Raw genomic sequence first — 13,442 nt, 5'->3', positions numbered from 1 at the left:
CTGACTCCAGAACTTTGCTGTGATTCTCTCAAGAATTTCTGAAGAATTTCACTACTCCAGGGCCCACTTACGAGACAGGAAGTTGTGTCTTTTTGTATGGGGCTTTCACTGAACACTCAGATAATTGTTTCCCTGAGCTAAGACCTTGCCTAGGAGACTGCTTTCCATTCCTGTCCCTACTAACTTGGATCTCCCTCCTTAGACCCTGCTCTGCTTCTTGTGTCTATGGACACCCCTCTCTCTGGGGATCCTGAGATTTCCCTTTCTCCTGGTAGGACTTATGCTGCAGGATCACCCAGACAAAGGGCATATGTGACCCAGGAGGACCACAGAGCAGTTGGGCTCAACCAACACACAGCCCTGACCAACCCATAATGCTGGAAGTTATCTGGTAACAGTCTATACGAGAGGAGCCCACAGTCCTTTACAAGACACACAGGTCACCTCTTCCTTTATACCAAGAACATGAAACTCCTCACACAGCTGCTACCTGGCATCTGTCTTGGGTAAGGAACTTGGCTGGTGACATTAGTGACAGAGGGTTTATCTTCATTCCCAGTCATCACACAACTGGTCCCTTCCAAATGTCACAGACATGCATGTCACCTTCCTGATGGAAAATCCCCCTTCCCAGAGCACTGAAGGAAGACCCAGGGCAGACTTGGTTCTGATCCGGGTCTGTGTGTCTCAGGGACACATTGGAAAGACAGAGGCTCCTTCTTTGATGCTGACAGACCCATATCGAGGAGTCAGCAGGTGTCAGCCCTTGGATGAGTCATTGTTCTCTGAGGATATGTCCATGTTTGTCAGCCTTGTTGTTCAAGGTCTTGTTGGAGAAGAAACATAAAGAGAGAAAATGTGAGAAAGATGAGGTGCAGTACTGAGAGTGGAAGTGACTGAGCAGTGCCCTGGACACAGACCCCACCACCCACAGCTCATAGGATTCTGGGAAGTGCTCCTGCCTGAGAGAACACTCAGCTCAGAAGGAGGAAGGACAGCAGAGGCCAGGTGCCTTGCAGGAGCTGAAGGTCTTCTCCTAGAGAAAGGCCAGTACAGTGAGAAGGGATATGGAGGTGTCCTCTGAGCTTCTTCTCAGCAATGGGTGTACCTCCAGGCAGAGGGTTCTGCTCACAGGTAAGTGTTCCAGCTATCTGATTGTGTGTGGGAAGGGAAACTCAGAAGCCAAAAATATTCTGTAGTGGAGGTGCCTAGAGAAGACTTGGGTGTCTGTAGTTGCAGTCAGGAAGATGCAGTGAGGAACAGAGGCTCAGCAGCAGGAAGGTCTGAGCAGACAGGAGCTAATGAGGGGAGAGAAAATCCTCAGATGCCCCTGTCCAAAATCAGTCACATTGGCTAGCATTGGAATTCCAATGGTCTCCATCTTGACAGGGTGAATCTCCAAAGAGGAGTCAAACCTGGGGGGGGGGCAGCAAGTTGGCTCAGTGTGTGGAGATATGCCAGGCTAAATTCATTCACCAGCTATAACAGGGTAGATGGAGATACAGGCTTCTGCAGGCTCTGCTCTGCCTTCCACACAGGTGTGTGTCATGCACCATCAATGAGAACACTAAGACAAAAGTCTTCGGAAACCCACACATACAGTACATAGTTATTAAATCACACTTGAACGTAATGATTGTCATTTGCTCCAAACCTAGGAACTGCAGAGATGAATCCATGTAGATATCCTTCCTTCCTCCTTTACTTCTTTCCTTTTTCCTTTCCTTCCTTCCTTCTTTCTTTCTTTCCTTCTTTCCTTCCTTCCTTCCTTCCTTCCTTCCTTATTTCGTTCCTTCCTTCCCTTCTCCCTTCCTTCTTTCCTTAATATTTCCTTTGTTTTTCCCTTCCTCTTCACCCTCATTATTTTCTGAGTTCTTTTCAGGAACTGAGCATTCCAAAAAGATAATTTTAATGGCTGTCTTCACAAAGCCTTTTCTAGTGAACCAGAAATCAGTGTATTCAGAGGAGAGTCAATGGTTGAATAGAGCTGCAAATAGAATAGAAAACAATTCAGAAAGTGAGGATTGTGTGCAGGAGTGGAGGAGAAGGAGTAGGAGGAAGAGGAGGAGGATGTTATAGAGTTCGTTCTCTTCACAACAGACACTCTTTATATGAAGAGTGATATGGGGACACCTGAGTAGAGGATTCCACAGAGCAGAAACGACACCCTCTGGCATGGAGATCATGTTACTCATGTCCATTATGGACACACACCTACCCATAGGCATAATGTGAAGGATGCTCACACCTGCTCATGATTGTTGGCTTATTTCTCTTCCCTTCTAGCCTCCCTCTTTACCTGCTGGCTTCTGTCCACCACTGCCAAGGTCACTATCCATTCACCGCTCCAAGTGGTTGAAGGACAAAACGTTTTTCTACGAGTTGACAATCTGCCAGAGGATCTTCTAGCTTTTGCCTGGTACAGAGGACTGAGAAATTGGAGGGTCGCAATTGCACTGCATTTAGTGGAGTATAATGCAAGTATGACAGGGCCTGAGCACAGTGATAGAGAGATATTGCACAGCAACGGGTCCCTGTGGATCCAAAATGTCACCCAGGAGGACACAGGATATTATACTCTTCAAACCATAAGTAAACATGGAAAACTGGTATCAAATACATCCACATTTCTTCAGGTGTACTGTAAGTAATTCTTTGTGAACTCTGGATGCTGGGTTGGGTCCCTCCACTAGGCACATAGAAGTGTCAGGCCTGGCCTGTGTCTCCTTTGCCTCTGCATTGTGTCTCCATGTTGGGGCTTGAGCAATTAGTGCAGGACACACATGGTGGAGAACAATGTCAGGTGTGCATAATCCCTCATTTGATTTCACCTTGGAAAAACCTGGATGCAGGGTGGGCAAGTCAGCCAAGGACATCAGCCTCTGTCTAGACTCTTGGGGTCCTTCATAGGAAACCACCCTTGAGAAAGTCCTTGAGGGAAGAAAGAAGGGCCAGTGGAAGCCATGGGCATCTTACAGAGCTGAGTACCAGAAACCCCTGACTCCACACCTCTGTTCCAGCCTCACCTCCTGTGGGCCCTGAGGAGCTTTGTGCTCGGGTGGGATCTTGACTTTCCATCTTCAGAGAAAAGGTGTTTGTTGTAGTCAATGTCTTTCTCCATGTGGAACCAAACTGTGTACTGCCATGAGAGCCAGGATTAGCCTGTGTCTCTTAGTCACCCTAGTGACCCAGAGGGAGACCACAGCAGGGCAGATTCCCAGGCCATTAACCCATTGTCCCGATGGGCTTATGATGAGCCTTCTAGGAAAGTCAGTTTCCCATCAGCAAGGGAGAAAGGACACAGATCCTACTGACAAGTTCTTTTCTTTTGAGGCCAGCACATTCTCTCCTATAAGGAAATAGAACAGGTGTCACTGATGTGGACAGTTCCCCAGACATGCGCTGCAGTCCCCACAGTGAAGAGCAGGCATAGCCTGGGGACACTCAGGGAACACTCAGAAACCTATATTTCTGAATGAGGACCTCACCTTGTATCCTGGCTTTTTTCTCTCCCTGTAGACCAGGAGGTCATTGACAGCCTCCTCAGACCTCTTAGCTGCTTCCTGTATCTGCCACCCTGTCAGGGGATCATGTTCACATTTCAGACATGCATTTTCCCTGTGGATGAAAGGGTGTCCCATGGGAATTACCTAGACAGAGGTTCAAGGCCTCCCAGTAAGGACTGGGAGCACAGGGAGCACTTGAGACACAGCTCAGCAGGCAGAAGGAAGTGTGAGCACCATCTTGAAACCCTGCATGGGATGATGGAGTCCAGCGCAGTCCTTATGGGACCCAGGTCACCTCCTCCCACACACTCAGGCCGTGGGCTCCTGACACATCTGCTCCTGGGCCTTTCTTCTCCCTCAGAATCCGGACTGTTGACTGCAGTGGAATGGATCTCTCTCCTTCCCCACTCACCATGCAGTTGGCCCTTTGGATCTCTCACACACATTTATCACCTTCCTCCTGAGAAAATCCCATCATTTCAGAACACTGAGAACACAGTGCAGACTGGGTGCCCAGCTGGGTTTGTGTCACAAAGGGATTGCAGAGGCTCGCTCTTCGTTGTTGACTGACCCACGATAAGAACACAGCACAAGTCCTCGCCTGTTTGAGCTTCTGTTGTCTCAGGGAACATAGATGCTCAGAAGGTTGTCAGTCACTGTGTACTCTGGAGGTCTGAAAGAATAGAGGGTAGATGGGTATTCCTGAGAATTTAGAGGGCATAGAATACAGAGCTACCCACATTCAAATAGAAAATTCCTAATATCGATGGATCTTTCTTCCCTTCTAGCCGCTCTTTTCACCTGTGGGCGTCCTACCTCCCCTGCCAAGCTCACTATTGAATCAGTGCCGCCCAGAGTTGCTGAAGGGGGAAGCGTTCTTCTCCTTGTCCACAATCTTCCAGAGTATTCTCAATTATTTTCCTGGTACAAAGGCTTGACTTTGTTTAATGAGGTTGAGATTGCTGAATACAAAATAGCCAAGAATTTAAGCGATCCAGGCCCTGCCCACAGCGGTAGAGAGATAGTGTTCAGCAATGGATCCCTGCTGCTCCAGAATGTCACCTGGAAAGACACTGGATTCTACACCCTACAAACTGTGAATGGATTTCGGGAAATGGAATTAGCACACATTTACCTTCGGGTGGACAGTAAGTGATTCTCTGTGATCCTTCAGTGCTGGGTGGGGCTTCTACCAAGAGCACTGTAACTGCTAGCATGGACTACCTCATGTCTGCATTTTTATCCCTATATTGGGGTTTGACCACTCTGTGCAGGACACACATGTAGGAGAGAAATGCCCATGCCTCAGACTCTGTCTTCTGACTCCCCCTTGTATCTCAGAGGACCTATGATGCCAGACTCCCCTGTCTGTTGAGGCTCTTGCAATGCACGTGAGGAAACCATGGAGTCCACACAGAGTGGTGATCACCGGGAAGGTCTGGCCTTGGTTGTCTGTCCCAGGCTTGACTTAAAATGTCCTGGGTTCCAATTTATTAGGACTTGACACTTCTGCTTTGAGCAGACAATGAGCAATGATTTTTGGCTGTCTATATCAATCCAGTGTATTTATCATCACTAAGCAGTAGAGTTTCATAAAAAAAAAAAACACAACAACCCCAAACAAAAAAAGCAACAGAAGAAATCAAAGTATCCCAGCATAGTTTTAGACAGAATGGAAGGGTGCTGCTTCCTGCCTGTCTCTTCACACCTTGCTCATCCTTATCTTATAGCAAATGGGATTATGAGTCCAGGGATGTAAATGCTCTCAGTGGACTGTTTCCTCCCACATCAATTACCAACCAGTTAAAAGATGTGCTATAGACCTGCCCAGTGGCCATTCTGGTATTTGTATTTTCAGTTGAGGCTCCCTGCTTCAAATGACTCTGGCTTGTGTCAAGTTGACATAAAGCCTGGCAGCATAATCCAGGGCCTGCTGAGAAGAGCAGCCTGCTCCAAGCCCTCACCCAGCCCTAGTCCTGGGGTCAGCAGGAAGAGCAGGAAGAACATGTAGAAAGTGAGGTCAGAAGCTGAGTGCAGGTACAAAGGAAATGGGAAAAGTCAGGAAGTGAATATGCAGGGTGTGCAGAGACCAAGGTCAGAGGGAGGCACCATCTCAAAGCCCAGTGTGCATGAGTGTGTGCAGTGTCTGACGCAGGGCAGTGAGGGGCAGCCATGGAGACACCAAGGAGAGAGCTCCATGCAGAGGAAATGACAGATTCTGTGGCACTGAGGGCTGTTGCTGACTTCCACCAGGTGGGATATACACACCCATGCCTGTACGTCCATGCTCAGTGAAGAATCCATCTTGTCAGGATGCAGGTCGATGTCTTTTCACCAGGCACAATGATCTATGTGATGACTTCTCCTTTCCTTTCCAGCCCCGTGCTGTGACCCTCCTGACTCTGCCCGACTCAGGATTGATCCAGTGACATGTCATGCTGCTGAAGGGGGAAGTGTTCTTCTCCAGGTCCATAATCTGCCAGAAGATGTGCAAACCTTTTCCTGGTACAAAGGTGTGGATAGCACTCCATACTTTAGAATTGTAGAATACAGCAAAGCGATGAAGTCCATTTTCAGTGGCTACGCACACAGCAGAAGAGAGACAGGGTACACTAATGGATCCCTGCTGCTCCAGGATGTGACTGAGAAAGACACTGGCTTCTACACACTATTAACAATAGACAGCCATGTGAAAGTTGAAACAGTGCATGCACAAGTCAACGTCCACAGTAAGTGACTCTATGGCTTCCCACTTCTGGGTGTGGCTTACTTTACTTCATACATTCACACTGAGGACTGGGCTGTTCCTGCTCTCTCCACCACTGCATTGTGTCTTCACAATGGCATTTGGACACTTAGTGCAGGGCACACATGGGGTGGTCCAACAGCATTAGATAAGAACCTCTCACCTGTCTTTTCATGCAGAGTTACCCATCCTGTGCTGGGTAAACTCAGCCCAAGAATGTCAGACTCAGCCTTGACCCTTGGGCCTCTTATTATGCCCATATCCCTGATATAGACTCCATGTGTGTCAGATAAGCCCTAGGTGAGGAAGCCATGAGTCCCCACACAGAGCACCAGGAAACCCTGGCTACAAATCTCTGTGATGGTTAGTCTCCAGGTGTCACTGGGAAATGTTTTTGTCATTGGTTGGCTTTGGATTCCTGCTACAGCTGACATCGTACAAGGCTGTCATTGCATATGTCACTATCCATTGCACTGTCATTAGAGCCACAGTTATGATATTTATCCTGGACATCATCATCAGAGACTCACCCAGGAATGCATAGCTGGACATGACAATCTAGTTTCGCAGGGCATTACTAGCTGTTTGGATGGCATTATGAGACTACAAAGGAAGGTCAGGATCTTCAAGGTGATGGACAAAGGACTCAGGTCCTTTAGGGAAGTGTTTGTCCTCTGATGCCCACCTCCTGTAATTCTTGCCTGCAGGCAAAAAGTTTCAGATTTGCTAACTGGAGAGCACCCAGAATGAGGTGCAATTCTGTTCCTGCACACTAGATGGTGCAGTAACTCAGCCTAAGACCTCAGAGTTGGCCCAGTCTCCTGAGGCTCTTGCCATGCTCAGAATGGCAGAAAACTCAGAAAAGCAATTTTAGGAACCATGCACTTAGGGTGTAGCCTGGCTCCATCCCTGACCCTATAGACTTCGAGTTCTTTTGTGCAGTCTTTCAGACCTACTACGCACATTACTCTGTCAGAGAATCCCAGCTATTCCTGGGAAATCCCATTGTGAATCACCTAGACAGAGGACAGCTGCCTCAAAGGAAGGACATGAGCAGACCCTAGGTGATGCTCAGGTAGCACAGGATGCTGAGAGTCCCTCTGAAACTCTCCTTAGGTTTATGGGGCCACTGTCCTCTCTCTAGGGTCTAGGTGACCTCCTCCTTCACAGCCAAAGGAAAGTCCCCACACAATTGCTCCTGGGTCTCATGACAATGCACCCTGACTGATGATTCCAGTGAGCATGGGTCTGTCCCTTTCCTAGACATCAGTCAGCAGGTCCCTTCCTAGTCCTTACAGGCATTTGTGTCAACTTCCTGCAGGGAGCACATTACAAGGCATTGAGGACAAAGGGCAGCTTAGGATCCTGTGCTGTAAAGGACACATTGTGAGAACACAGCAAGGGCAGTCCTGTGGTGAGCTGTTGCTGCCCCAGGGTGCAGAGATGATTATCAGCCTTGTGTTTGACCCCATTTCTGACAGCCCACAGCAAAACCCTGGGAAGGTCCTGCCTGGGCAGAGGCTGAGCTCAGAGGGAGGAAGACTGCAGAGCTCATGGGCAGTGCTGGAGCAAATGCTGTTCTCTACAGAGGGAGGGCAGTGCAGCTGCTGCAATCACGTTGGCCCACTGTGTACTTCTCTGCAATGCCGTGGTATTGTCTTCCGCTCACTGGTGAGGAGGGCAGTGCCTCACTGTGTGGGAGGAGGGGAGCTCAGAGACTTGCTGGAATCTCCTAAGGCAGAAGGATGAGAAAGGATCACTCAAGTTGACCTCTGACCTCCATCTAGGTGCTATGATCTGTCTGTAAGCTTACACTTATGATGCTGTCCACCTGCACCTGCACACACACTGCATACACATCCACATGGTAATGTGTGCTGGAGGTTTAACCAGTGTCAGTAGGTCCAAATATGAGAATTTCATTAGCACCTGGACATGCAAGATCTTTGGACATCTGTCTATCTACCCACAGGCATTTGAGGCTGTGTAGGTAGTGGACTTTCTTGAAATATTAAATTAGATTTTTTTCTAACAAGGCCCTAGGTGTAATGGGCTGGAAGACAGATCAGGAAGGCAATCTCAAAGTGAAGTCAGGTGCTGACTGGACCAGAATGGAGGTTGGGAGGTAAAAATAAAAACCCTGGGGTCTCTAGAAGAAGAAGTGAGAGATCTCTTGCCTGCAACCCACACTTTTTGAGGGAGAGCAACCTTGTGAGGACAGTGAGGGTGGAGACACATGAGGATAGAGTTCCCCACAGAGGAAGCAACATACAGTTAGGCCCACAAAGGGGATGGAGGGCTGTTGCGCGCACTCAACAGGCCAGGAAGAACGACGCTGCTACAGGATCCTTCTGCACACATTTATTCAGTCCTGTTTCTTCTTTCTCCATATATCTCCCTTGTTTATATCTCCCTTGTTTATATCTCCCCTGTTTATATCTCCCTTGTTTATATATCTCCCCTGTTTTTATATCTTCCCCTGTTTTTATATCTCCCTTGTTTTTATATCTCCCTTGTTTTTATATCTCCCCCGAACCCTGGGCCTCTCACTCTTTTATACTCTCAGTTCCCATCCACGCACAGCAGGTCACGCCACCTCACCAGGCACGCAGCTTCAGCTAATCAGGGCAGCAGGGGCAAATCTCCACCAAATTGGATTCACCTGTATCCTGGTACACCTGCGCAGCACTCAAGATGTTTGTGTCTTATATGAGGAAGTCAGGTGCAAGTCATATGACTTAGCTGCAGTCCCTGGCGCCTTTGGGACTGCCGCCACACTCGCTCCCCACAATTCCCCCTTTTTTCTTTTTTGGCAGAGAGAATGTCTGTAGATAGCCCCCCGCAGCCATGCCCCTTACCCGTCCTTGGGTGACAAACAGCATTGGTTTGATCCCTGTCTTAGGTTGGTGACATGCCCAGGGAGTCTTATCACTGACTACCTCTCAATCATGCCAAGCCACTCCTGGGGAGATTGTGTTTTGCTTGTGGCAGGTGCATCAAAAGGCCAGGATGTTACTTAACCTATGGCCAGATCTTAATTGCTGCAAGCAAGCCTCATGGGTGAAGGTAGAGGTCTGATCCCCAGTGTGCAAGCATAGGGGCCCTACACAAAACCATCCCTTAGGCTCATCACCCAGAGAGGTCTTGGCCAGCTCCCGTGTCGTTTTTCCTGAGGGAAGGGAACTAGGACACTGAACCTTCATGCAATCAGACATGCCTTCCACAGGATGCCAACAGCAGCTATCCTCTGTGCAGTGCTTAGCCTCGCACCCCACGGCATAACGCAGCATAATTTCTTTTAGAGCGGCAAACCGAATCTGAGGAGATTGTCCTGCCTCCACTGCAGCAAAAGCCTACGCTACCATGGCGAAAGTGCGGGCCGCACACTCTGCACCTAACACATGTGCCAAACACAAAACACACACACACTATAACAAGCATACATCCCAGGGCTCTCATCCCCACTCATCTTCCCTGAAGCAAGGGATAGATAGCCAGAGGGGATATCTCTTTAAGGGGAATTCAGGGATCAAAAAGGCATGGAAAAATTTGAACGTCATGTCGAGCTGGTATCGGCTTCTGGAACACCGAAAGGATCTCCCATCTCGGCTCCATCCTTTGTGCTTGTGGGATCATCCACCACATCCACAGGGGCAACTGGATCAGGAGCCTCATTCTTGCAGCGTCTCACCAATCTCTCCGGCACCCAAAGAGGTTCCATCTGGTCCTGTGGAAACACACAAACAGACCCTCTCGCCCACGTCAACACCTGATCCTGTCGATCCCCAGGGGGATGGACACAATACCTCGTGGTGATGAGACCATAACCTCAATCACCTTGTGTCCATCTGGGGAGTCAATACGCCAAATCTCTGGACAGAAGGTCCACCTATAGGTGGCTGCTGAGGAGGCATAGGGAGGAGGCACAGAAGCTAATTCGCCTTCCTCCTCCACCTCGGCTCTTTTATTTTGTCCTTTCTGTCCACCTGATAACACTGTGTCTCCTTTCTTTTTCCTTTTTCTTTTTAAGCCCTTCTCCTTTTCCGACATACTTTCTTGTTGCTCTGTAAGGATTTTCTGACCTGTCTTGACTGCCTCTACACACAGTTTCAAACAGTAACAGAGTCCATATATCAGAACAAACAAGACCAAAACTATCAGACCTACCCACAAAGGGTCAATGGGAGAAAAAAGCATAACTACACAGCGAGGATCTATTGATCACTACACTGAGCTTATCATAGTTCCTTAACTTGTCCCAAAGCCGGGAACCTTTCGTTACCTTGTGCCTGCTTCCTGGCAACTTTATGCTCGCCTCTATTTTATCCGAGGTCCTTCCCAAACTCCTGGGTTACTTTGTGCCTACTTCCTGGCAACTTTATGCTCACCTCTATTTTATCCGAGGTGCTTCCCAAACTCCTGGGGTCGCAAGTTTCACTCACCGTGAACTTACCCTGCCGGCAACCACTGACTGCTGAAAGTTCTGAACTCGGTGGGGGAGTCGGTTCCCCGTACAGGCCACCAATTGTCGCGCCCGCTCTCGACCAGCAAGAACGACACAACCACCAGTCCTTCTAACAGCAGTTTATTCAGTCTTCATCTCTCTTCTTTCTCTTCATCAGTACCTTTCCCCAGCTGAAGAGTTCTGAATCCATGCCGAATCCTTCTCAACAGTCTGTTTTATGGGAACCTTTATTAACCCCTTCTTCCCTGTGATGCAGTTCTGAATCCTCCCTGTAGCAGTGGGTCTTCGCTTGTGCCTGAAGATGTTTCTTGTCCCGGGTTTCGGCACCACTTGTTGCGCGCACTCAACAGGCCAGGAAGAACGACGCTGCTACAGGATCCTTCTGCACACATTTATTCAGTCCTGTTTCTTCTTTCTCCATATATCTCCCTTGTTTATATCTCCCTTGTTTATATCTCCCCTGTTTATATCTCCCTTGTTTATATATCTCCCCTGTTTTTATATCTTCCCCTGTTTTTATATCTCCCTTGTTTTTATATCTCCCTTGTTTTTATATCTCCCCCGAACCCTGGGCCTCTCACTCTTTTATACTCTCAGTTCCCATCCACGCACAGCAGGTCACGCCACCTCACCAGGCACGCAGCTTCAGCTAATCAGGGCAGCAGGGGCAAATCTCCACCAAATTGGATTCACCTGTATCCTGGTACACCTGCGCAGCACTCAAGATGTTTGTGTCTTATATGAGGAAGTCAGGTGCAAGTCATATGACTTAGCTGCAGTCCCTGGCGCCTTTGGGACTGCCGCCACACTCGCTCCCCACAGAGGGCATTTGCTCAATCCCTCTGACTTGTGCAGACAATCCCACCATCCTCCACTAAGTGATTGATCTAAGCTTCTCTGATCACATGACCCTGTCTTTTCCCCCCAAACAAGGCCTCAATATTGATGGATTTGTCTCTTTCCCTTCTATCTTTCCTTTAAGTCTGTGTTCCCCCTCCCTCCATGATCCAGCTCACTACTGAATCCGTAAGAGGAGCATCAGGAAGGCAAGGATCCAGACTCAACTCTAGTTGTCCTCAGAGACCTTCTCCTCAGGGCTAGCATTGGACTTCCTGTCAGAGCTGACAGGAAACAAGGCTTGGTTGAGTTTCCTAGTCCCACAGGGTGCAGGATTAGCTATTTACCTCCATTAATGCTGCAGTCATGTGGGTCACCTGTGTACCTCCTTCTCCTGACTCTCAATGGTTTGGTGCTAGGACAGAAGGCAACTGTTCTGATGGACTTAGGAGACTCAGATTAAAGCAATGTCCCCAAGGGTTGGGATAGAGATGACAGTTCTCCAGCCACCTCCTTATCCTCAGGAATCCAGCCTAGGGTAAGTGAAACAGATACTGCTGATGTGATGTGACCTCATCCCCAGGCCAGAACATTGCTCACACCTAATGTTAACTCATAGTCAGTGCAATGATCATGTACAGAGTGTCCTACTTCAGGTAAACTGAGGCACATCAACCTCAGTGGCTGAATCAGGATCATACAGTTTGTAGGTTGCAGATGCAAAACACAAGATATATCTATAGTCACAGCTCCAATTTCTCCTTCCTAAATGCTTTATTCAGTGTGAGCTATAGAGGGGCTGTTTGAGTTGTCTGAAAGATGAATATCATTTGGTCCCCCCTCTGTTTCTTTGCAGAGCTTGTGACACAGCCTGTTGTGAGAGTCACGGACAGCACAGTTAGAGTACAGAGCTCAGTGGTCTTCACTTGCTTCTCAGACAACACTGGGGTCTCCATCCGTTGGCTCTTCAACAATCAGAGTCTTCAGCTCACAGAGAGGATGACCCTGTCCCCGTCAAAGTGCCAACTCAGGATACATACTGTGAGGAAGGAGGATGCTGGAGAGTACCAATGTGAGGCCTTCAACCCAGTCAGCTCAAAGACCAGTCTCCCAGTCAGCCTGGCCGTGATGAATGAGTGACCCCTCCTCTCATGCTATATCAGGGTGGGGACATTTCTGTATTGAGATGTCCACACCTACCCACCCCTGCCAGTTACAGATTTCAATTCATTTGAATGGCCAGTTGGCCATCTCTCCCATCCCTCCCCACACCTGATCCTGAATCCCTCCATTTTCTCCCATATGCCCTCTCCTACCCAGTTCCCTCCCTCCATATGCCTCCTCCTACTATTTTCTCCCCTTCTATGTGAGATTCAAGCATCCCTCTTTGGGCTTCCAACTTTTTAGTTTCTTTGGGTCAGTGTAAAGTAGTGTGTGTATCTTGTATTTTATGACTAATATCCACTTATACGTGAGTACATATCATGCATGCCATTTTGAGACTGGGTTACCTTACTCAGGATGATATTCTCAAGTTCCATCCATGTGCTTTCAAATTAATGATGTCTTTGTTTTTAATAGTTGCATAAAATTCCATGGAGTATATGATACCACATTGTCTGTGTCTGTTCTTTCAAGCTGCTGGCAACTTCGATGCACTGCACTGCTCACTATAGATGCACAATGCAGCACGATGGGAAAATGCTCCATTTTTTTTCTGAATGGATATTGGCCTTCAAGGTTGTGATGAACCAAACTGAGGTTGACAGTTGTCTTAGTTAGTATTTTACTGCTGTGAACAGACACTGTGACCATTGCCAGTCTTAGAAAGGACAACATTAAATTGTGGTTGCCTTACACATCAGAGATTCAGTCCATCATCATTCAT

At 48.2% G+C, this 13,442-nt stretch overlaps 1 protein-coding gene across 2 annotated transcripts; it reads left to right on the top strand.

The window, feature by feature from the left end:
* The first annotated feature begins 782 nt into the window (after positions 1–782).
* Positions 783–13,075, top strand: Psg20 (pregnancy-specific glycoprotein 20). 2 transcript variants are annotated; one of them, NM_054058.1, is made up of 6 exons: positions 1,068–1,134; positions 2,287–2,643; positions 4,295–4,658; positions 4,816–4,820; positions 5,885–6,235; positions 12,411–12,694. In NM_054058.1, exons 1-6 carry the CDS (start codon positions 1,068–1,070, stop codon positions 12,692–12,694), a joined length of 1,428 nt encoding a protein of 475 aa, NP_473399.1. The 2 variants fall into 2 exon arrangements, with proteins under 2 accessions (XP_030098617.1, NP_473399.1); XM_030242757.1 differs by lacking the exon at positions 4,816–4,820 and having other exon boundaries at positions 783–1,134; positions 4,295–4,654; positions 12,411–13,075.
* The last annotated feature ends 367 nt before the right edge of the window (positions 13,076–13,442 follow it).

This window comes from Mus musculus, chromosome 7 (genome assembly GCF_000001635.26).
Source record: "Mus musculus strain C57BL/6J chromosome 7, GRCm38.p6 C57BL/6J".
NCBI classification, from domain to species: domain Eukaryota; kingdom Metazoa; phylum Chordata; class Mammalia; order Rodentia; family Muridae; genus Mus; species Mus musculus.
The sequence above is the reverse complement of the archived record's forward strand: the minus strand, read 5'-3'. Positions and strand labels throughout refer to the sequence as shown.

What these genes read in the sequence shown, in the direction of transcription:
- Psg20 (NM_054058.1), top strand. Translation starts at nt 1,068, where the DNA reads ATGGAGGTGTCCTCTGAGCTTCTTCTCAGCAATGGGTGTACCTCCAGG. An exon ending in CACATTTCTTCAGGTGTACT is followed by an intron (nt 2,644 to 4,294) that starts GTAAGTAATTCT and finishes CTTCCCTTCTAG; the next exon opens with CCGCTCTTTTCACCTGTGGG. An exon ending in TGCACAAGTCAACGTCCACA is followed by an intron (nt 6,236 to 12,410) that starts GTAAGTGACTCT and finishes GTTTCTTTGCAG; the next exon opens with AGCTTGTGACACAGCCTGTT.